This window comes from Homarus americanus, unplaced genomic scaffold, assembly GCF_018991925.1.
Source record: "Homarus americanus isolate GMGI-L3 unplaced genomic scaffold, GMGI_Hamer_2.0 scaffold32929, whole genome shotgun sequence".
Taxonomy (NCBI): Eukaryota; Metazoa; Arthropoda; class Malacostraca; order Decapoda; family Nephropidae; genus Homarus; species Homarus americanus.
The window spans coordinates 18,317,518-18,341,132 of record NW_024737097.1 but is presented as its reverse complement, the minus strand read 5'-3'; the positions used below and the strand labels follow the sequence as shown (position 1 = coordinate 18,341,132).

At 41.0% G+C, this 23,615-nt stretch overlaps 1 protein-coding gene across 1 annotated transcript in view; it reads right to left on the bottom strand.

The window, feature by feature from the left end:
• LOC121873134 overlaps positions 1-23,615 on the bottom strand; it is a 160,181-nt gene that overhangs the window by 63,979 nt on the left and 72,587 nt on the right. The window contains exons 2-3 of the mRNA XM_042376449.1: positions 15,558-15,801; positions 14,667-15,270 (exon numbers count right to left, since the gene is read on the bottom strand). Coding sequence (XP_042232383.1) covers positions 14,667-15,270; positions 15,558-15,801 — 848 coding nt within the window. The remainder of the gene's footprint in view (positions 1-14,666; positions 15,271-15,557; positions 15,802-23,615) is intronic.

The following is a 23,615-nucleotide window of genomic DNA, read 5'->3' as shown; positions in this document are numbered from 1 at the left end:
GAAAAAAGAAAAGTAAAATCTGAAAAAAGGAAAAAAATCTAAAAAAAAAAAAAGACTGCCTTAAATATTTGCTAAAGAAAGAATATTGCACCTAAGAAAACAGGTATAATTAATTCTTAGCCTCAGGTGAGTGGGAAGGTCTGAGGAGTAAATAATAAATCAATATTTATTAAACATTTAAGGGATTTTAGAATCAAGGGTTTAAAGGTGATATACATACGTCAAAAGTCTCCAGAAGGTGTGTGTGTGTGTGTGTGTGTGTGTGTGTGTGTGTGTGTGTGTGTGTGTGTGTGTGTGTGTGTGTGTGTGTGTGTGTGTGTGTAAATAATAATAATAATAATTAACGGTTTATTGAAAAAGTTCTGCAGCCCGAAGGCTGAAAATATACATTGGGCATAAATGACTTATTGCATACATTGGTGGTTTAACAAAAGCCTTCATTAGAGAAAGGTAAAGGAACATACAGTGAACATACAGATTAATGTAGGTGTTGAACAGCAAAAACGTAGTGTAGTAACTCCCTCCCAGATGGTGTTAGGAGGGACCTCACGTGGTGTAGTAGTTCCTCACAGATGGTGTTATGAGGGGCTCACGTGGTGTGTAGTAATTCTCACAGATGGTAAGGGCAAGCTTGGCGGAGGGCCTCACGTGGTAGTAATTCTCACAGATGGTGTTATGAGGGGCCTCACGGTGTAGTAATTCCCCACAAATGGTGTTATGAGGGCCTACGTGGTGTAGTAATTTCAGATGGTGTTAAGTGAGGGGCCAATGTGGTGTAGTACCTCACAGATGGTGTTATGAGGGGCCTCACGTGGTGTAGTAATTCCCTCACAGATGGTGTTATGAGGGGCCTCACGTGGTGTAGTAATTCCCTCACAGAAGGTGTTATGAGGGGCCTCACGTGGTGTAGTAACTCCTTCACATATGGTGTTATGAGGGGCCTCACGTGGTGTAGTAATTCCCCCACAGATGGTGTTGTATGAGTGAGGTGTGGTTCCAGGCCTTCCTATCGTAGACGGATTAACACATCGCTGGTAGTTGGGTCTCACGGGCCGTTATCACTGGGTACCTGGGACCTCACTGTGTGAAAGGTCAACTTGGGTACCACTGTTACTGCTGAGTTGTTCTCACTGACTTAAGCACTGTTCACCACTGTTCACCTCTGTTTAACACTGGTTCCATTTCTTTCCTAAATGAAATTGTAACTTCTGGCGTGAACTTGTTGATATTCCGGTGGGGAGGAGGGTTCAGGGGAGGGAGTTGGTATGGGCCAACATAACAGTTGACCTGGCTGTGTGTGTGCGTGTGTGTGTACAGCAAATAACTCATGAAACGTCAACAATCAATGGACGAATGTATGTTGCAAAATCACAATAAATGTCAAATACAAATTAATAAAGCAACTAAAGACATTCCCAAACATCACAACAACAACAAAAAACATAAATAAAACAATAACACAAGAAGAGAGAAACATCAAATAACGAAAAACAACAAAGCAAGAGAGACGTCGAGAGTAACAAGAGAACGAGAGACACTCAAGAGACAAGAGACCGACAATAAAACTAATAGGAGAATCTCTCAAGTCTCAGTGGGAAGAATTCGTCAACTCTTAAAGCAACAGTGGAGGAAATGTTCACACACATAGCAATAAATCATTCAATTGAGGGTTTTCACTCTGGTGGAACGTCAGATTTGTGAGTCTTTAAGAGTGGTGGTGCTGGTGGTGCCTCCCCTCCCCCCTTCCCCTCCCCCCCTCCCCTACCCCTACAACCCCCCCCCCCACCGCCCTTGCAGTTACATCATCCCACGCTGGAAGAGAGAGTAAAGCGGAGAGAACACGCCCACTTAAGGGGATAAAACGAATGGAAAATGAAAATACAAACTACAACTTTCCATCAAGTTCACTTCTGCATTCAATCCCATCAATGATAATGTATTTAGATGCCTAGTTTCAGTAATATACCTACATTAATTAAATCAACAATACATCTACCTTGTTCTACTCACCTTGTGCTGTAAGTAGAACAAGGTATATAAAACAATGTAGGTATAACAAGGAAGAAATATACTCTTCATTATGACATTACTTAAAGAGATCAGAACCACAATATCTACCGAGAAAAATAAATGAAATCATTAAGAATTATATTAAAATTTTCCTTCCATTAGGTTATGAACCGAATGGTATAAATGATGAAGGTCTAATATTGGATGTTTTGCGTTTTAATATAGATCTATTCAACACTTTTATTGGTTGTCAGAAGCGTCTATATTGAGATCTAAAAAAATACTTCAGTGAATAATATTGCACACTACACTTCCCTTGGTTCAGGTATATAGCTTGAGACGTCTTTAATCAGATTTGCTCTTAAGGTGATATGCTTGGTGAGGTGAATCTGTTTCAGTGGAGATGTTATGTTGTTATTTTCCTGTTCTGTATTTGCTTATAGACAACACGCCCACGGTTGTATTATGTTCTACTGTTCTATATTGGTAACGGAGAACACGCCCACGGTTGTATAATGTTCTACTGTTCTATATTGGTAACGGAGAACACGCCCAAGGTTGTATAATGTTCTACTGTTCTATATTGGTAACGGAGAACACGCCCACGGTTGTATAATGTTCTACTGTTCTATATTGGTAACGGAGAACACGTCCACGGTTGTATAATGTTCTACTGTTCTATATTGGTAACGGAGAACACGCCCACGGTTATAAAGGACAACCTAATTACTGAGTCTCCTACCTTTAACACAATCATTAAATTATAACCCTCTTACAATATGATCCTCTTAAAGACAAAAGTTATTTCAGGTTTACAAAGTTGATCAATGATAATATTATTGTTGTCGTTTCTTCATAGTTATAATGCCGCCTGACGATGTATATGTATTAAGGTGCTTCACATTACAACAACAACAACAACAACAACAACAACAACAACAACAACAACAACAATAATAATAATAATAATAATAATAATAATAATAATAATAATAATAATAATAATAATAATAATAATAATAATAATAGAGGCACCAGAGTACATCAAAGACCCTCACACAAGTTTATCTCTCGTGTTCCCTTTGAGATATCTCCTCCTCCCATCAGTTATTCACCAACACTCATTATTCTTTCATATCTCACAATACAACCACAGTACTATCTCTTTTAATACTCACATGTTGACGACTACTGTGTGTGTGTGTGTGTGTGTGTGTGTGTGTGTGTGTGTGTGTGTGTGTGTGTGTGTGTTCAGTGTGTGTGTGTGTGTCTGTGTGTGTGTGTGTGTGTGTGTTTATACCACCAATAGTACATCAAATACTAAGTTAATATAATATCAGTAAAACATAAATAACGTCAGATCAAAAATACTGAAATATTGTGTTTATAAATGTTGAATAAGGCTTTGAAATACTTAATACCTTTTGTTGTATGAAGCACACACACACACACACACACACACACACACACACACACACACACACACACACACACACACACACACACACACTAAAAGGAACTGTTTACATTACATAGTTTGGGTTATGAACTTACTTATGAGGAAAGACATAACTGAACATAAATTAACACGAATGTTGCAGTGATAATTATTGAACATTATTAGCCTTATTTACGCTGAAAAACATCAATTAATTACACCTTTTCTACCTACTGAGTCTGGTATTGAAATCGAGGAGGTACTGTCAAGCCATCGCCTGGATAATAATAATCCGATGTTCCTAAAAGAATCAGTAACACACCAACCACGAGACTCACTTCTGGCTGCGTACCCAAACCTCCAGCGCAAACTTATCGTGAGTGACGTGGAGAAAGTATTTTCCCCCCAAACTTTATCCCTGTTCCCCCCCCCCCCCTAACTGGTCGCACTGGTTGGCACTTTCTTTACCCTTTACTGATAATCCTTGTCGTATGGATTAATTTCCCAATCCACGTATTAATTAGATATTTTTTTTTATTAGCCAATGAGGATTCGTGACACGCACCGATGCGATTGTAACCCTGATGAATATTTGTCTTCTACTTACTCGCCGACCTTTGACCTTAATACGTTCACTGGTATCATTCTATCCTACTTAAATATGATACGGAAGAGATTTTTATTTTATTTTTTTGTTTTTTTTTACATATTTATAAGCCCTTAAGATCTACCTGACCTACGTATTTACCGATACGTGCCACACCTTCTGGAAATATGAGCAATAGGTGTATTGAGACGTAGTTAGTTAAATGGTTAGGTTAGGTTAGGTTAGGTAGCGTAAAATAAGTTAACGTATTGGTCTTGACTAATTTCAAAATGCCAATACCACAGCGCGGGACTACAGTGACCTTGTATAATCCTTCAGTGCAGCAGGACAGGAGTTGCCATCTATCACTGAGACAGAAATTAACGACAGAAACAACACAAACGATATGAGAGAGAGAGAGAGAGAGAGAGAGAGAGAGAGAGAGAGAGAGAGAGAGAGAGAGAGAGAGAGAGAGATCCTTCTCACACAACATTAAAAGTTAACACAAATAAAACTCGATAAGAAAACACACACACACACACACACACACACACACACACACACACACACACCAACTCGTCGACAGGGGTGAGTAGTGCAACATCCACCACTACCACCACCTCTGTCGTTTTACCGAGACCTTAAGAGGCTTTTGTTTCTCGCCTCCAGACCCCTCACAACAGCCACCAGAGACCCGAGCAAGACAGGTGTGGGGAATCAGGGAGGGAGGGAGCGCAGGGAGAACATGTAAAGGGAGAAGAAATGGTAAGAGAGGGTGCAGGGAGGTAGTAAAGGGAGAAGAAATGGTAAGAGAGGGTGCAGGGAGAACATGTAAAGGGAGAAGAAATGGCAAGGGAGAGGGCAGGGAGAACATGTAACGGGAGAAGAAATGAGAGGAGAGGGTGCAGAGAGATATAGCAAAGGGTAAAAGGAAGGGCAAGGAGATAGAGTAAAGGGAGAAGTTAGGGCAAGAGAGAATTAAGGAAGAAAGAGTAAAGGGGGGGACAAGGGGCAAGAGGCAAGGCAAGAAAAAAGAGTAAATGGAAAAGAAATGACAATGATGAGATGGGTGGGTGTGAGAAAATGTAAAAGGGAAGGTTATGATGGGAAAGGAGGAGAGACAAGAAGAGGGTTGGATGTATTTAATGGCATATTTTTACCTTAAGCTTTCCTACGACCTAATTCTTGAGCGTCTCCTTTACCTCAAGCTTTCCTACGATAAGCTTCCCCTACGACCTACCATAAGCTTCCCTGCGACTTACACTTCCCAAGATTTTTTTTTCCCTACCTGAAGCTTATCTATGACGTATCACCGACCCATCTTGGTAAGTTATGTTACTATGTGAAGATAAACAAAGCTGTCTCTCAACCCATTTAGGATCAAGACCATGTAGGGACGGTCTAAACTCTCTCTCTCTCTCTCTCTCTCTCTGTTAACCTATGACCATTGCTCTTCCAACCATTCTACATACCTCAGAATAACCTTTTGATATGTCTCCAATCGATATCTATTCTAAGGAGACTACATCATCATCTGGCCAAATCTCACCTGTTAGAGAGTATTATACCATGTCAATAAGAGGAACTGAAACAGGTATATATCAGGTAAGGAGTGAGTTAGTGTGGTGTGTTGCGTTGTGTTGTGTTGTGTTGTTTTCTAAGGCTGTGTGATCGCTTGCTCGTCAACCTGGGTCTTAAATCCAGTATTCCATTCCAAACTGAGGTGAAAATTGCTTGGGGTGGAGATTCTTCAGGTGATGCGAAAAATTGATAGTCTAAGTTAATATTACATACCTGACACACACACACACACACACACACACACACACACACACACACAGTGATCATCCTCAAAGCAACATATCTTTTGATGTAAAAAACAAAGTTCGAGATTAGAGAAAACTTCCACCTCCCTGGTAGTGTAAGCCTCGAGGTTATGAAGAGATTATGCTGTACTTTTAATGCTGGTTGTCACTCCTGTCTGTCAATCAACCTACCTGTCTATCCCTTTCCGCTCTCCTTTCCCTGATTTATTAGTTCCCTTTTCGTCTATCTTTTTATTTTCCTTTTTTCTCTTTGTCCTTTTTCTTCCCTATTCAATCTCTTTCCCATCCTTCTTCTTTCCCTGTCCTACGTAATATCCATCCGTTTCTCCCTCTCTCCCCTCCTATTCTCCCTTCCCACCTATACAACACTTACTGCCCAGCCTACCGTATAAATAGCCGTATTATAACCCAAATTTAGCGTAAAATACATCAAATTCAATTATATATACGATTACATAAACAATTTGAGAGAAATATATAATATACCAAGCGTGTGAGTCCCGCCTGAAAATGTAAGACACGTTTTCTATGATGGCATCGCGTTTTCAGCATCCACCAATAGGCTCACTTGTATACCTTCGAATCTTAACTCCATTAACTGCACTTTTACTTCTTCTGCATAAACCAATGATCATTCTGAATTTACTATGGATTCTGTATTCTGGTTTCACAAGTATTTACCAGAGTTTAAAAATCTTGGTACTCGGGCATGTACCCTCTTCAAATATCACCATTTGACGTTTACTGTATACTGTTACCATACATATATACATTTACTGTACCGACACGAAATTAAACGCTAATTACTGAACAGAAAAGGTTTACGTTTATCTATCAATTATCTACGCCAACACAATGACCCCCCGTGACATCTATTTGGCGACCTTCCATGACCTTTACATCGTGACCTTCTTTATCACGTTCTAAGGTCAGAGTAATTACACCTCAGCCAAGTGTGTGTGTGTGCGTGTGTAGGCTGGTGTGACTGGGTATGAATGTATGAGTTGCCTTATCTATTATTACTATTACTATCACTACTGCTATTGATTATACACTATTATATACTATTACTTAATCATACTTTTTCTCTCTTGCAAATATTTACCGGAAATTTAAAACAAACAAACAAACATATACAATGAACCATGACCTAAGAACACATCTGGTAACGACACTATGCAAATTTCAATGATATTTTAGCTTAAGTGAACCAGTTAGATGCATTCTGATACTTCCAGTTTGGGTAGATAAGTTTAGGTACGAATTTCTAAGAGTTCAAACCACTCCCCCTCCCCTCCGCCGCCCATACCACCCTCTTACACACCCACCCACACTCCCCACCACCCAAACACACACATTTCTAAGACAGCTTTTGGCGGTGAGATCAACAAGTACTTCCACAAACACAAACTCCAAAGACACGTATTTTCTCTCGCACTTTAACTCATCCCAAACCAAACTCAGGCCAAGGGAGTCATTTCTCAAGGAGGCATCCCTATCAAATGGAGGAACTGGTGCGTGACGATTTCTTTGGGTTTTGATTGGGTGTATATAGAGCCAGCTTTGTTTTGATTGGGTGTACACAGAATCAGCGTTGATTTGATTGGCTGTACACAGAATTAGCTTTCTTTTGATTGGCTGTACATAGTCAGTTTTGTTTTGATTGGGTGTACACAGATTCACCTTTGTTTTGATTGGTGCCGCGAATATTTTGCATACTAAGGGATAATTCAGCGAGCATCTGGAACACTATCTGAAGGAAGGAAGGAAGGAAGGAAGGAAGGAAGGAAGGAAGGAAGGACTGTAATACCCCAAAGAAGTGTTTACACGGGAGGCGTCGAGACTAAGGTAAATAAGACGATGAAGGTTATACGGCCGTCCTCTTCTACTTGATCTACTGGGTGTTTCTTATTGGCTCCTCGGGTCATATACGTCAGCGGGTAGTACTGAGGTGTGATTGGCTGAAGTATCAGTACTGTGGTGTGATTGGTTGAAGTGTCACTACTATGTATGTGATTGGCTAAAGTGACATAACTGTGGTGTGATTGGCTAAAGTAATATAACTGTGGTGTGATTGGCTAAATTAACATAACTGGTGTGATTGGCTAAAGTGAGACTTACTGTACTGTGATTGGCTAAAAAGATAGAGTTAGTGACCTCTGTCTTTGGGCTCTGTATTTAAATGGCATAGATTCCCTGTGTTATTGGTGGATGATTCTTTAGCGTGACAAAAAATAAATGCTTATGAAATTATCTTTTAACTCCTACATCTTATAATATCAATCTTGGTTTTTATTCGAGTCCTTTAAATCAATCTTCGCCTTCTCTTCGCCGGCTAATACGTCTTACTAGTTCTCCATGTGACAAATTTTCCTTACTAGTAATTACATCGACGATAATGGTAAACACTAGTACTGCTGCTTCGTCAATTCAGAAGTCATTATACAGGGCAAAGACTTCTCTTTTTACTAGTTATCTTTTGTTGTCTGGATTTCATTCGTAAATTTTCTCAAGGGCCAGAACCTTAATTAATTTTGCCTCAGGCCTTACTTTTTCTCTATGCCTTCGGGCCTTGTGTGTGTGTGTGTGTGTGTGTGTGTGTGTGTGTGTGTGTGTTTCATGTGTTCAGTCGAGCGTTCTTCTTGGTGAAATGTGAAACTTATCTTCGACTTCAACTCTGTCACTAGTCACTGTCATATTCTCGTTGACCCTGTTGGTCTGTTCCCCCTCGTTGGTGCAGTTAACTGAAGTGGTCATCTAGAACACAGTGTTGAGCTTCTCCAGTACAGAATCCCTCCTCGTACAGGGGCACTACCAAGGAAATTTACGACTCCTCTGGTGAAAATTCCTAACTGGATAAGATTATTTGGCCGCTGGAAGCCAGAGACTATACTCGTACTGACTACCACAATTCTGTTGTTGTGGTTGCTATGGCTGCACTTCTTGTGGTAGTTGTTGATTTTTACCTCTTGGGTCTTGTCCTCTTTTTATACGCGATTCTTCTCAATTTCCTTCCCACACACAAGACATGTTACCGAAGGGTTGGGTTTGCTTCGTTTATTTGAAATAATTGTTGTCATTTCTATTCGGTGATCAGTCCCGGTCGTATGACATTTCACCATTTCTGTGATGAGAATAAACTGTTGACGGCATCATGTTCCTGGAAGTATTGATAGCGTACAGCTTGTCAACAAGTCACACTAACGAGTTCATTATCGTAAGACAAGCAGAATAGTTTAAGTAATACTGTACGTCGTAGAAAGTCACTTTAAGACTTATTATCGTTATTAACACACCCCACACGCTAAACTGTAAACATATGGGGAGAGTGAGGGTCCGGGGATGAAAGTGGATCGATGAACACAAGAGGCACAGCGCAGTGTAATATCTGGAAGGTTTGTGACCAGAAACTAGTTAAAATTCTACAGATCATAAAGGGGAAAACATCAACATTCGAAGGGGAGAGAAAGGCGAAACCAAACAGCAAGATTATCACTGGAAATATGAGTGACAACTATATATACACATTGATCATACAGCAAGATAGATATACAGACAATCCTCATACATTCACAGCAGATGTAAATATAGTATACAATTGGAGTTTTATTCACACATATACAATAATGAAGAGAGATCAAACACACACCAAAAAAAAAAAAAACAAGACTGCCTAAACTTAACTAACCTAACCAAACCCAACCTAACCTAACCTAACCTAACCTAACCTAACCCCCAACCTAACCTAACCTAACCTAACCTAACCTAACCCAACCTAACCTAACCTAACCTAACCTAACCTATACCAAGTCAGGTTAAATCCATCGGTATTTGTTCCAGTTACCGTGATGACGAGGAGTTCCCTAACGGACACTCACGAATAGACACGAGTGGAAAACAGACACACCGGAGGAGACAAAAAAAATTGACGACAGAGGACAAACAGACATGATAAAACTGAGAATCTGAGATATCCTCCAGGCGGGGAGGGAGGAGAAGGGGAAGAGGGAAAGATGGAAAAAAGGGAGGAAGGGGAGAAACAAACGTTGCTGGTAAGTTTGTAAAGTTCTTGTGATTTTTTTACCTGTTCATTGTGTTCATCGTAGACTTGTTCCTCCCACCAGCTGCCCACACCCCCCACCAGCTGCCCACACTTCCCACCAGCTGCACCTCCCACCAGCTGCCCACACCTTCCCACCAGCTGCCTTCACCTCTCTACCAGCTGCCCACACCTCCCCACCATCTGCCTTCACCTCTACCAGCTGTCCACACCTTCCCACCAGCTGCCCACACCTCCCCACCAGCTGCCCACACCCCCCACCGGCTGCCCACACCTGCCCACACACCATCTGCCTAAACCTCCCCACCAGCTGCCAACACGTCCGCCCCACCGCTGCCCAGCTGCCACACCAGCTGCCCACACCTCCCCACCATCTGCCTTCACCTCTACCAGCTGCCCACACCTCCCCACCAGCTGCCCACACCTCCCCACCAGCTGCCCACGCCTCACCACCAGCTGCCCACGCCTCACCACCAGCTGGATGAGATAAGCACCATGAGTCACACGGGTCCGGGGTGAGGCAGACCAGCACACCTACATAATAATGTTAGCGAAGAGCGTTGTGTTGTGTTGTGTCGGGGTGATGGCCGCCACCTCTCTCTCTCTCTCTCTCTCTCTCTCTCTCTCTCCTTTCACAGGCTTCTTCTATTAATTTCTATCTATCACATCTATCTCACCTCTAATCTTTTAAAGTAATACCCCTCATTCATCACATTTTTGTAAATTATTATCGAAAAAAAATATATATTACAGATCTAATATGATGAATTCATAATGGAAGCTATGAACAATAAGCTCGCCTCGGTAACTAACTAATCACTCGGTTGTTAACGTCACAGTAAAGCATCGCGGTAATGATTTAAATGCCACCAATGATTCTCCTCTTGTTGGTGTTGTTCCTTGGGTCAAAAGACATAATATTTGTACAGTCAGGGACAAAAAAGGTTCGATCCCCCGTGGTGAAACTGAGTCAAAGGAATGAGTCTCCGAAATGACTTACCCTGACTGGTGTATCTCATTTGGGGTCGATGCCGGGGGCGAACTTCTCACTCCGACTGTATATTATTAGCCATTAAACACGATTATAATCTCTGTACTGTCGGGTGTGATGGCCATGGTACAATAACCCTTAAGAGGACGAACACCAAGTGCCTGAGGGTGAATAAACACACTCACTATCTGCTCATCAACCCCCCCCCCAAAAAAAAAAAATTTAAATACACAAAAGTTACAGCCATTTCGCAATTATCCACAATCGGCGTATAGCACACAGCGGAAACGACCCAGATTATACCTTCAATTACGTAATCATACTGAATTTCAGCTCTTGTTGTTAAAAAATGAGATGAGGCAAAACAAATAATACACACACACACACACACACACACACACACACACACACACACACACACACACACACACACACACACACAGGCCTGATAATTGGATCGGCCTATTCCTTAACCCAGCTCCTTTGCCCTATCTCCCTTGCTTTTCTCTTGTGCAGTTACATAAAAAAATAAAGTTCTTATTCCACAAATGTCACCAACTTGGGAAAATATGATGACAAGAAGGATAAATGAGCTTGTTAGAAAAGTTTAGTATGATGTGTCACAAAGATCTATGGAGGGAAACAGAAGCCGGCTTTTGATATCTGTAGAGCAACACTTCTATAGCATGAAAGGGAAAGAAAGTTTGTGAGTTCTTCTTTATTAATGTATCTGTGACATTTTGTTGTAACTTTTGGGAATATTTCTATAATAAATGTTTAAATTCTTGTCTCTGTTGGTGCTGTGCTTAGCCTCCTCCTATTCCCCCTTCTCCCTTTACTCTTCCCCTTCCTTCCCTCCTCTTTACATCCTCCTCCTCCTCTTCCTCCTTTTTTTATTACCCTCTCTTTCCTTCCTTTTTACATCCTCCTCCTCCTTCTCTTCCTCTTCCCCCATTCCTTCATATTCATATCTTCAACCTCCCCTTCTTATTTTCCCCCTCCTTTCTTCCTCTTACCATCCTCCTCATCCCTCTCCTCTCTCCTACTGGCGTTCCATTTCCTGCTCCCTCTTTTCCTTCTCCTCACTCTCATTCCCTCCTTTTCTTTCTTTACCCCTTGCCTTCGCGCTACTGGTGTTGCTCTCCCTCTACTCTTCCTCCTCCTCCTTCCCTTACTCCTCCTCTTCTTTTCTCCCCAGTTCCCAGAGTGTATGAGTGAAGTGTTTACCTGGACTGGTCGTGAGGTCAACAGCCTTGTTAAACATTATTGGCTTTAGGAATTAACCAAAAGATCGAGTTCCTAATATTTTATATTTATGTGACCTCTCTCTCTCTCTCTCTCTCTCTCTCTCTCTCTCTCTCAATTGGTTTACACTTTGCAATACAATATTCGTGGTAAACCTAAACCGGCATATCATCCCCATATATCACATTGCCAATATTTTGACAAAACCCCACATTGTTTTTCATGTGCAACTGTATGCAATATACCACGCGGAAAACATGACAATCAACAAGACCTGCAACATTTTCAGTGTTAAGTGCATACCTGAGTGTTATTGCGCTTTATGACTGAGTTTAATATTTACAAGTGACCTGATATGTAATGTTGTGAAGCAAGAGTGGAAGGGTGCAGTTTCACTTTGTATACCCTGCGTGTAAGATGATGATGATGATGATGATGATGATGATGATGATGATGATGATGATGATGATGATGATGATGATGATGATGATGATGATGATGATGATGATGATGATGATGATGATGATGATGATGATGATGATGATGATGATGATGATGATGAGATGACGATGATGATGATGATGATGATGATGAAGATGACGATGATGAAGATGATGATGATGATGATGATGATGATGATGATGATGACGATGATGAAGATGATGATGATGATGATGATGATGATGATGATGATGATGATGATGATGATGAAGATGATGATGATGATGATGATGAAAATGACGATGATGATGATATGATGATGATGATGATGATGAGGATGATGAAGATGATGATGATGGATGAAATGATGATGATGATCTGATGTGATGATGATGATGATGATGATGATGATGATGATGATGATGATGATGATGATGATGATGATGATGATGATGAAGATGATGATGATGATGATGATGATGATGATGATGAAGATGATGATGATGATAATGATGATGATGAGAAAATATGTTGATTTTTCTTCTTGTATAAACCTTTATCTCCATCTTGTTATCTACACTTGCATCACCTTCCCCTATTACCCCCCCCCCCTTTGTTTCTCTCTGTTGCATGATTAATTATCCTTCCAAGTCTAACAACCGTTGACCTTAATCTCGTATACTGTCCATCTAACTACTACTGCATGTCATACTATCCGCAAAATTATTTCCTTGATAATTTACTATCCGTCGAAATGGTCTTCACTGCATGGCTATTACCCGTCTATATGAACCTCTGTATATTTACTGTCTGTTGACCTCACTGCTACAACGTGCCCAATGTACAGTCACCCAAAAAAGTCCTGTCGCGAACCATGAACCCCGAGATTCAGACTCTTGAATCCGAATCATTTATGGACAGAATAATGCATCAGTGGTTTACTGCTTCGGGTTCACGAGTCTGAATCTCGGGGTTCGTGGTTCGCGACAGGACTTTTTTGGGTGACTGTACATGTAACTGGCTCCTCCTGCATGTTTATCACTGTTCGTACAAGATTGAGAGCGTCAGGACACATCCAACCATGCGTGCGACAGTCTAAAGGAAGTGGCGAATCACTCACTCCCCCTCAACACGATACTCACTCAAAATTGGTAAGAAATATATCAAATATCACTTCACCTCTTAACGGGGATTCAAGTTCAAAGCGAAAAGGTGTTCGTCGTTTTCCAATATCACTCTCCCAAGATGCCGATGGTGCATATTAAGGAATGCCGCCACGAGATGGAGTAAAAGTGGGTGTTGGAAGTGTGAGGACGGAGGGTGTAGTGGGTGTAGACTAAGCTGACTGTGGGTGGGTATTGGAAATTCTCGGTACATCTCAAGAGTTTTCTGGAATATATACCTCGAAACCTGGCTAAGGAAAGCGTCGATTACACGTCGGCTTTGACTAAAAATATGTTAAACTTCCATGTTACTTGTGAAGTTCAGGTATTTCGTTTTCTTTTATACTCGGATATTTCATCTTCTAGATTATTCAAATTTCTGCTGTTAAATACCATCATTATTTTTTTTGTTAATCTATTTACATTATTATTTATATATGGCTCAGTGAATATATAAATAAATAACTTTTAAGCTATATGATACCAGCAGATACAGCCATGGCATTAGCAAATTTTTATTCTTAACGGCGTATATAAATTGTTTTAAACAACAGAAGCGCTGATACTGATCTTACAAATAGTTAAAACAACTCCTATGTACGTACACCCCCAAGGCTAAGAGTTGCTTGATTCACGAGCGTCAGGGAGCACAGTTGTTGATCAGCCACAAATATCCTCACATTAAAACAATACGATATACAGAGCACGACACATGTATATCCTCTTGCTCCAGTAATAATATTTTCTGTTACATTACATTAAAACTGGACTTTTCCTCCCTCCTGAAAACATGAATTTCAGCACATACACACACACACACAATTACCTTCTTTCAGTCAGATCAGTTTCTTCTCGGCGACAGAAGATGACAGATCCAGAACGTGAGAGAGTGAGTACAGTACTTACCAGCAGCTGGACGACGAGTCGTTATCAGTGGACACCGACGACCAAGAGCTCTTCCTGGAGCAGGGGGAGGGGGCGGGCAGCCAGTCCATCTCGCCAGGAGGGATACATCCCCCTACACTCTGTGCTCTGTAGTTCTTAGTGATGATGGCACTCCAAGGGTCACTGTTGCTCGAGGTCAACTTGGGAGACTTTGGGGCTGAGGGGGAGGTCTGAGCCGAGCGAGGGGGCATGCGACTTACGTAGGGGAGACAACCCGTAAGCATGGGCGTCTGCGGGGAGCTACATCTACGCCCACACCTCAATACCATGGAGGGGAAGCTCGTGGGCGTCTGGGACCCCTGTTGTTGGGGCGGCAAAAAAGGCGGAGGATTGCGGAGGAGAGAGTGGGCGCCTGAAGAATGGACGACGGCGGTGTGGGTGGTGCGGGTCATGCCGGTAAGGGGACAGGCACCGGTGGCGCTGGTACAAGGCACGGACGGCGAGCGGGTGGCGACGTGATGAGTGCCGCCGCCGTTGGTGCCGCCGCTAGGGCCGCTGGTACTCACGCTGCGGCTCACCTGGACGTTGCGAGGGATCATCTTCAGCTTGATGGGCTTGAAGGGATCTGGATGGGCGAGACAAGAACAGCATGTATGAGTGTGGATGTATGTACAATTCCTCACTACCATACACAATATATCTGTAATCTTTAAGTTCCCTTACTAGTTAATTCTTCTCATACAAACCGTTCAAAAAGTTCATATATCTGCCAGAAAGTATCTTACAGCGGTTCTCATTGTAAAAGGAAAGTAGTTTATTGAGATCACAATCCCTCGCCTGGGAAAGAATTTAACAGAAATTATCATCATAAAAGTAAACAATTAAGTGAAAACACTGGCCCCTAAGACGTACCTGACGGCGATCTCTTGGTGCCAACGTCCATCTGTCTAGGTCTCTCTGGCATCTCCCGCGTTCTCTCCTCCTCACTACTTGTACCTCTGCTCTCAAGCCAGCCAGAACATCTGTTTACCTGCTGTGCTTGATTACCACCACTGCTTACACCTGTCCGAATACTTGCTACTGCTGCTGTGCCTCCCCCAGAATCCCAGGGAGCGTCGCAGTCGCTCTTCAGGAGGCGATACTTCTCTTTCTTGATCTGCAGAAGAAAGCAAATGTAATCCGGGTTAAATGTGTAAGTTAAAGAGCTTATATTGAGGTTATTTAATGGAAGGGAAGGATTACTGAACACTTAAAATTAATGTAAATACTCGTAGGAAGGAATTGGATATCGAAGCGTTAAAGTCATTTCTGGGGTTTAATAGATCATTACTGAATCTTGTTAGGTCGACAGTTAATATGGAAAGAGGATGTTATTGTTTTTATTAAAGAGTATAGGTGTGTTGATGATTTTATTAAGGGTTGGTGTTGTTAATAGGAATACCGTGATAAATTAATTGAAAAGAATTACGAAACTTGTATATATGCTAAGAGTGTGTGTGTGTGTGTGTGTGTGTGTCCAATCGCTTCTACATGTCACCGTCTTGTCAACATCTTTCTTTAGGGCAAATAAGCGACAGTGACGGTAGATATAGGTTACAGTGATGGCAGACAGGTGACAGTGATGGCGGGCAGGTAGGCGGTAAGTGGCAGGCGGTAAGTGGCTAGCGGTATGTGGCTTGCTATTGGTGGCAGTTGGCAATTATCAGGTGGCAGACAACAGGTGGTAGATGGAAAATGTTAGACGAGAAGCAGACGATAGGTGGCGTTTGGCAGTCAAGAGGTAAATGACAGGTTGAAAGTGGCAGATAGCTGGTGGCAGGTTGAGGGTGGCAGGTAGAGGGTGGCAGGTAGCTGGTGGTAGATAACTGGTGGCAGTGCTAGAACAGGAGGATAATAATGTAACGTAATCCTCTGACGTCTGACGCCTCGAGCGTCCTGAGTGTAGCTCTCTCTCTCTCTCTCTCTCTCTCTCTCTCTCACGCATGCTCTCCCCATTTTCCTTCCCTCGCGCTCTCATTCACTCACTCCGTCCCTCCCCTTCCGTAATCTCTCCCTCACACACTCTCGCCTCTTCCAGCCTCAACTTCGCACGTTTTCCCTCACTCACTTTCCCTTTCCCTCTCCCCACTCCTTACCCACACACTCCGATTTTCTCTCCTTCCTCCCCCTTCAATCAAGGTGTAGTACCTCTCCCCCACCCCACATGTTCCTTCTCCTTCCTCCTCCATAACTCTCGCTCTCTCTCTCTCCCTCACCCATACTTAATCTCCACCCATATCTCTCTCAACCTACTCTTCCTCCTTCCCCCTATTCTTTCTCTCTCCCCGATTTTTCCTCTCTCCTCTCTTTGCCTCACATGTGCTTAGGCTTTTCCTCCTCCTCGTTCACCCATGCTCTCTTCCTCATCCACCTACTACTCTCTCTCTCTCTCTCTCTCATTTCTAAACCTCTATAATTAACTTCTCTTCACATTTCCAGGTTCATAAAACGCACATAAGGCCAACTGTCTCATTAAAACCCACACGTAGTTCTTTACGGGAGAGCAATTCCTTATTTATCTTCGTCTTTGTCATCAGCTTACATCTTAAGAACCTTCTGAAGATTTTATTTTTGTTATTTCTTTAACCTAGTCTCATCTTTTTTTCTTTCGTTTAATCTAGATTTTCCTTAAACCACTGAGTACGATATTTTACCCCTTTGAGTACGATGTTTTACCCCTTTGAGTACGATGGCCTAATCCTTAATACGATATCATAACCCTTTTTACTGTCTTAACTCTTTGATTAGGGTTAGGTTAGGTTAGGTTAGGTTAGGTTAGGTTTTAATTTCTTACCTTTGGATAGTATTACCCTTCTTTTATTATATCTGGTTCTGTCAACAATTTATATTTATACGAAGGTCTTGTACAGCCAATCCAAAAAGTATCGTGACTCCAGGCGTCCGAAACAATATGAAACATCGAGTGAAGATATGAAGCCTATATTCAACATATACATGAACGTGTCTGAGGTTATCGTTCATTTTCAAATTCCTTCGGTCCCAGGAGTCTCGATACTTTATGGATAGGTTGTATAAGTCTATGAGAATAAACAACAAATTAATTCTATAAAAATCTTGGAATTTATTTATTTTTTTCCCTTAAGGTATTTTTTAGTAGGGGAAAAAGATGGCACTGGCGGGGGAAATTTCCAAATAGTGTCAACTTTAGTTTCCCCCCACGTCTGTAAATTTGAAAATCTTCCAGCCAATCACAATGTCGTAAATGGACTCTGACGCAGGGAAAATTGCATATCTTCCATCCAATCACAATGCAGCAAATCAACCCCCCCCCCCCAACCTTTCTGCCAATCACAATGCAACAAATGAACCCCTCTCTCCCACCACAGTTGGTCACTGGCAGCCAATCATAATATCGAGGAGACCCAAATTTACTGTATTAGAGGGGAGGAAATGTGAGGGAGGCATAGTGGTAGGGAGATGGGTGGAAAGGAAGTGATGGAAGAAGAGAGAAAAGGTGGAAAAGGACGTGACTGATGCAGGTTGAGAAGGATGGGGAAAAAGGGGGAGAAATGGAGAGGAATAACGAGGAAAGAAAAGGAAATGGTGGATGAAAGAAGAGAGGTAAGGAATAGGAGTAATGGAAGGATATAGAGGAAGGAAGGAAGGAAGGAAGGAAGGAAGGAAGGAAGGAAGGAAGGAAGGAAGGAAGGAAGGAAATAGAACAAGACACAAAGTATAAAAGAGGAATAGGGAAGGAAACAGAGGGAGGGGAGGAAATGGGACTGAAAGTGGGGGAAAATTTGGGGAAATGTCTGGCACACAATGATGACTTTTTTCCCCAGTCACTCGAGGATAAAAGTCAATGAGCTTCAGAACACTCACTCACTTCTTTTGTTGTTTTATGTAAGTTTTTTATAAACCTGGAGGTTGTAAATTACCTCTGTTGTGGGGAAAATTTAGTGAGAGTGGGAGGGAGGAACGACGAAGGGATGTGAGAAAAGTAGGCAGGGAAGGAATGATGAATGAGAGACGAAAGAAGTAAGGAGAGAGGAAGAGAGAGATAATAATGAGGGAGGGAAAGGTAAAATTTTAAAATAATCTTTCCAAATCACTTAATATCTGAACAAGAGAGAGAGAGAGAGAGAGAGAGAGAGAGAGAGAGAGAGAGAGAGAGAGAGAGAGAGAGAGAGAGAGAGAGAGAGAGAAGAGGCGAGCCAGACAGACAGACACAAAGGTAAACATGCAGTAAAGGATTTTCACCAGTCAGAATTGCCATTTCCCGACAGAATCAACAAACAGAGTGGAACATGTTGGTCACTACCTGGTGCCTGAACTGACCAACACAGCTGATTGATCTCTTGGTTACTCATCGCGTGGACAAAAGACTCATCGTTGTCAGGGGTAAAGGGGGGAAAGGGGAGGAGAAGGGGGAGAGGGGTGAGGGTAAGGGAAGGGGAGAGGGGTGAGGGTAAGGGAAGGGGAGAGGGGTGAGGGTAAGGGAAGAGGGGCGGTAGGTACGGATGGGGGAGAGGGGAGAAGGGGAGAAACATGACAGAACTGTTCCTTTATTCCGGGTTAAAAACACTTGGGTCAGTTGGCAGTGATTTTCTCTATATCCAGTTTATGACCGTATCATCCCTATACTTATGGGAATAGCACGTGTCTAAGACAGATAGATAGATAGATAGATAGATAGATAGATAGATAGATGGAGAGGATAAATAGATGGGATAAACATGAACTTGAGAGAAATATAATGAAGATGGGAAAAGACCCTAACCTAAACTAACCTAACCATAATGAGAAAGCAAATACCTAAAACCAAAACAATATCAGTAAAAAAAAACAAGAAGGACAATACAATAAAGTCAAAACAGAAAAAGAGGGAAAAATAATAACAAAAATATGAAAATAAAATTACTAGTGAAAGTAAACACCAGAACCATCACAGCTAAATAAATAAACAAAATCCTCACAAAAACAAGAGAAAAATATTACATAAAAAAAAAGATTAATAAAGAGACGTATATTGATAAAGCAGAGACCAGGGCGAGACACACACACACACACACACACACACACACACACACACACACACACACACACACACACACACACACACACACACACACACTGGTAGGAGGAGGAGACGAGGAATCGGGTCTCTCTATTCATTAAGCTGACTTTGATCTACTAATGTGTGAAGAGTCAAATTCTATGAACTGGATCAAAGGTCAGGATTTTTTTGTTTTTTCCCCTTAGAGAGAGAAAGACATATTGGGACTAAGGTAAGATAGTATATTATGGCCACATGTTTCGCATATATGTCTCTCCTCTCTCTATAGTATTGATAATATATGTGGATTATTTTTTTAATATTGTAAGGGGTATTTCGATTCTTTTTGGATAGATAGATAGATAGATAGATAGATAGATAGATAGATAGATAGATAGATAGATAGATAGATAGATAGATAGATAGACTAGAACAGAGCACAAATCTCAAGAGCCTTTTCCCATCCAGCTTTTTTTCTTTTGTTTTTTGTCTATAACTCTTCCTTTTTAATGTACTTTTTTTTATAAATTCGTCTACGATACTTTTAATATTTTTTTTTACCTGTAGTCACTCATTAAAAGTATTTACCTTTCTTCTACAACTGCTAAAGCTTCCCCTCTCTTTTTTGTTTTGTTTTAACTTTCTGATACTTTTAATTTTATTTATTTATTTTTCTTTTGCCGAAAGTCAGATCTCAAAGTCCTCCCTATTTTTTATCTAATTTCTGTAGCTTCAATATTAATGTACTGTTTTTTTTTTTTTACTTATTTTTTCTATAATAAATCCAGTGTTTTTTCCGGTTCTCCTTGTCAATAGAAACGCCACGCGTGTAACCCTTTATTAATTCACATTTTATTCTTGTTCCTATTAATTTTATTTAAAAGGTGTATTATTTTTTAACTCCAATACGCATTCCTATTTTTTTGCGTTTTATATTATTATTATTTTTATTATTATTATTATTATTATTATTATTATTATTATTATTATTATTATTATTATTATTATTATTATTATTATTAGTAGTAGTAGTAGTAGTAGTAGTAGTAGTAGTAGTATTTTGTGTGTGTGTGTCTTCGTCCCCGGAGAGAAAGTTTGAGGTATATATAAATATATATATATCAGTGATGCCTACCTGTCAATCCAAATGTGACAAAAATGGCTCCTACTCAGTAACTCTCTTAAAGTAAATGACTCGGTGAATTAGCTGTCAGTTGTGGCGTGAGAGTGCACTGTGCCGTGCCTTTAGTTTGTTGGGGCGTGGTGCCATCTTAAGTCATTTTAAAGTTATGGTCACTTTCAATCCATGGAGAAAGTGCCGCCGCTAATGGCTCTCTCGTTCATCTTCAACATAGCTCACCATCAGTCTGTTTCTTTGTTTATCTTTCCTTCCATGATTTACACGAGAAACCATGAGATTCAGGACCTAACCTAACCTAACGTAACCTAACCTAACATTAATCTAACCTAACCTAACATTAATCTAACCTAACCTAACCTAACCTAACATTAATCTAACCTAACTTAATATAATAATCACCTATGGAAATTACTCTATATAGTCAATTATATTACATTAGGATTATTATAGTGACTATTATCATCTTTGTTATAGTTATTTAATTATCTACTAGCCTGAATCAATAATAAACTCACTATCTCTAATTTCAAGCATTATTGGGTTGATCTATTCTGTCTAATGACCGTCTTTCTCAACTGACCACCTGATAATGTTTTTACCGCACTAGGATGGTTTGAATTTTGTTTTGATACCGATGTCTTATCATATACTGTACAGCTTCCCATGTACTTTAATAATATTTTTCTATTGATATCTTGTATAATATTTTGGTTCTTGAGTCTTTAAGAAATTCCTATTATATTTTTTCCTTCTTTTCTTCCTCGCTCTGTAGTCACCGTCAATGCAATACTTATTATGCATACATGGTTCAGGGGGTAGATTAAGTGTGTGTGTGTGTGTGTGTGTGTGTGTGTGTGTGTGTGTGTGTGTGTGTGTGTGTGTGTATGTGTGTGTGTGTGTGTGTGTGTGTGTGTGTGTCATGCTGCTTTATAACCACTGAAATGATCCTAAACATATACAACTTCATTTACCTAAGTTAATGAGAACACATTACTAATTACTCCCGGGTCATTACCTTTCCCCCCTCTAACATCACTTACATCCACCTAACCCTCTTGGACTCCAAAGACATGATCATCACTAAAAAAAAAAAAAAAAAAAAAGTTCATATCATCACTCATTTCACATTCCAATCATCTCACCACAACTCCTAAGATCATCAGACATACGCAAAATTAATAGTGCTATACCTTTAACTCACCTGTTAATTATCTCTCATATGAGCTAAGATCACTGTTCTCTTCCATCATCTCATTACACCTTTCATCTCCACACGTTAGAGATTCGACCCCCCCTCCCTGATTAGCTTTCCCCTCCTGCCACAGACGCGATCACCAGTAATCCCCTTTGTTCGAAAAATCTTCCTCCTTGAAAACCCTTGTAAACTCCCTTCCTCCCCTTGCTCTCCCCTTCTCCCTTTGATAAGCTAGTTCCAAGTGGATGAGGGGTGGGGGGGGCATGGAGGGATGGAAGGAAGGAAGTAAAAGAAGGATGGAGAAAGAGGAGAAAAGGGAAAAGAGAAGGGGAGAGAATAGAAGGTTGGAGACGAGAAGGATGGGGGTAAAGACAAGAATGGAGGAAAAGAGGAGAAGGAAAGAGAAGGAGGGAAAGAGAAGAAAGGAGAAATGAATAAGAATTAAGAAAAAAGGAGGGAGGCGTAGGAGGGGAAGGCGAAAAAAAGGGAAATATTGGAGACGAAAGAAGGGAGTGAGGAATGCGGGAGAATTAAGGAACAGGGGACACAGAGGAAGGAAGAGAGAGAAGAAGGGGAGAAGTTGGAAGAGTACTAATGGAGGAGAAAAAAGAGAGTATAAGATAAAGGAAGAAAGGAGGGAAGACTGGAAAATGAAGGACAAAAATTTAAGAAAGAAGGAAAATGAAAAGGGAAAAGCAGGAAGGAACAGAGTGAAGGGGGAGTAAGAAAAGGGAGAATGGAGGAATCAGAAAAATGAGCATTAATAATATTATCAAAGAAGATAAGATCACCCCCAAAAAATACCTTTCCTTCACTGATTAACACGAAATCCCAGGTGGGAATTGGCCCGCTAAAATCCCTACCCAATTAGCCGAACCTGTCTCTATTACCTGCTTTTCTCGGGACTCCCTAAAAATCCCCCAACTCTCCTCCTACTCCTTTCTTTGACACTGATTAACAAAATAACTAATACTAGGACCTGCAGTATTAAAATCCCTCCCATTCCTTATTTTTTTCTAGTTAGTTGTATTTGTCTTTCCCAGCAATAGACTCTCCTAGGTACACATGTAATTACCTTTCCCACCTATAGACTCTCCTAGGTACACCTGTAATCACCTTTCCCACCTATAGACTCTCCTAGGTACACATGTAATTACCTTTCCCACCTATAGACTCTCCTAGGTACACCTGTAATTACCTTTCCCACCTGGACTCTCCCCAACTCTCACACTTGAACTAGATGACTATAAGATTAATGCTATGATTCATGCAGGATTTATATTGACTTGGAGATGTGGAAAATATTCCTTGTACATATATAAATGCAATAAATGATAAACACACACACACGTAGATCATGTGAGCTGAGGTGTTGAACAGCAGACACGTAGTGAAGTAACTCCCTCACAGATGGCGTTACGAGGGGCCTGATGATGTAGTAATTCCCTGTGAGGGAATTACTACACCACGCCAAGCCCCTCATAACACCACCTGTGAGGGAACTAGTACTCCACGTGATGCCCCTCGTAACACCATCTGTGAGGGAGTTACTACACTACGTGTCTGCTGTTCAACACC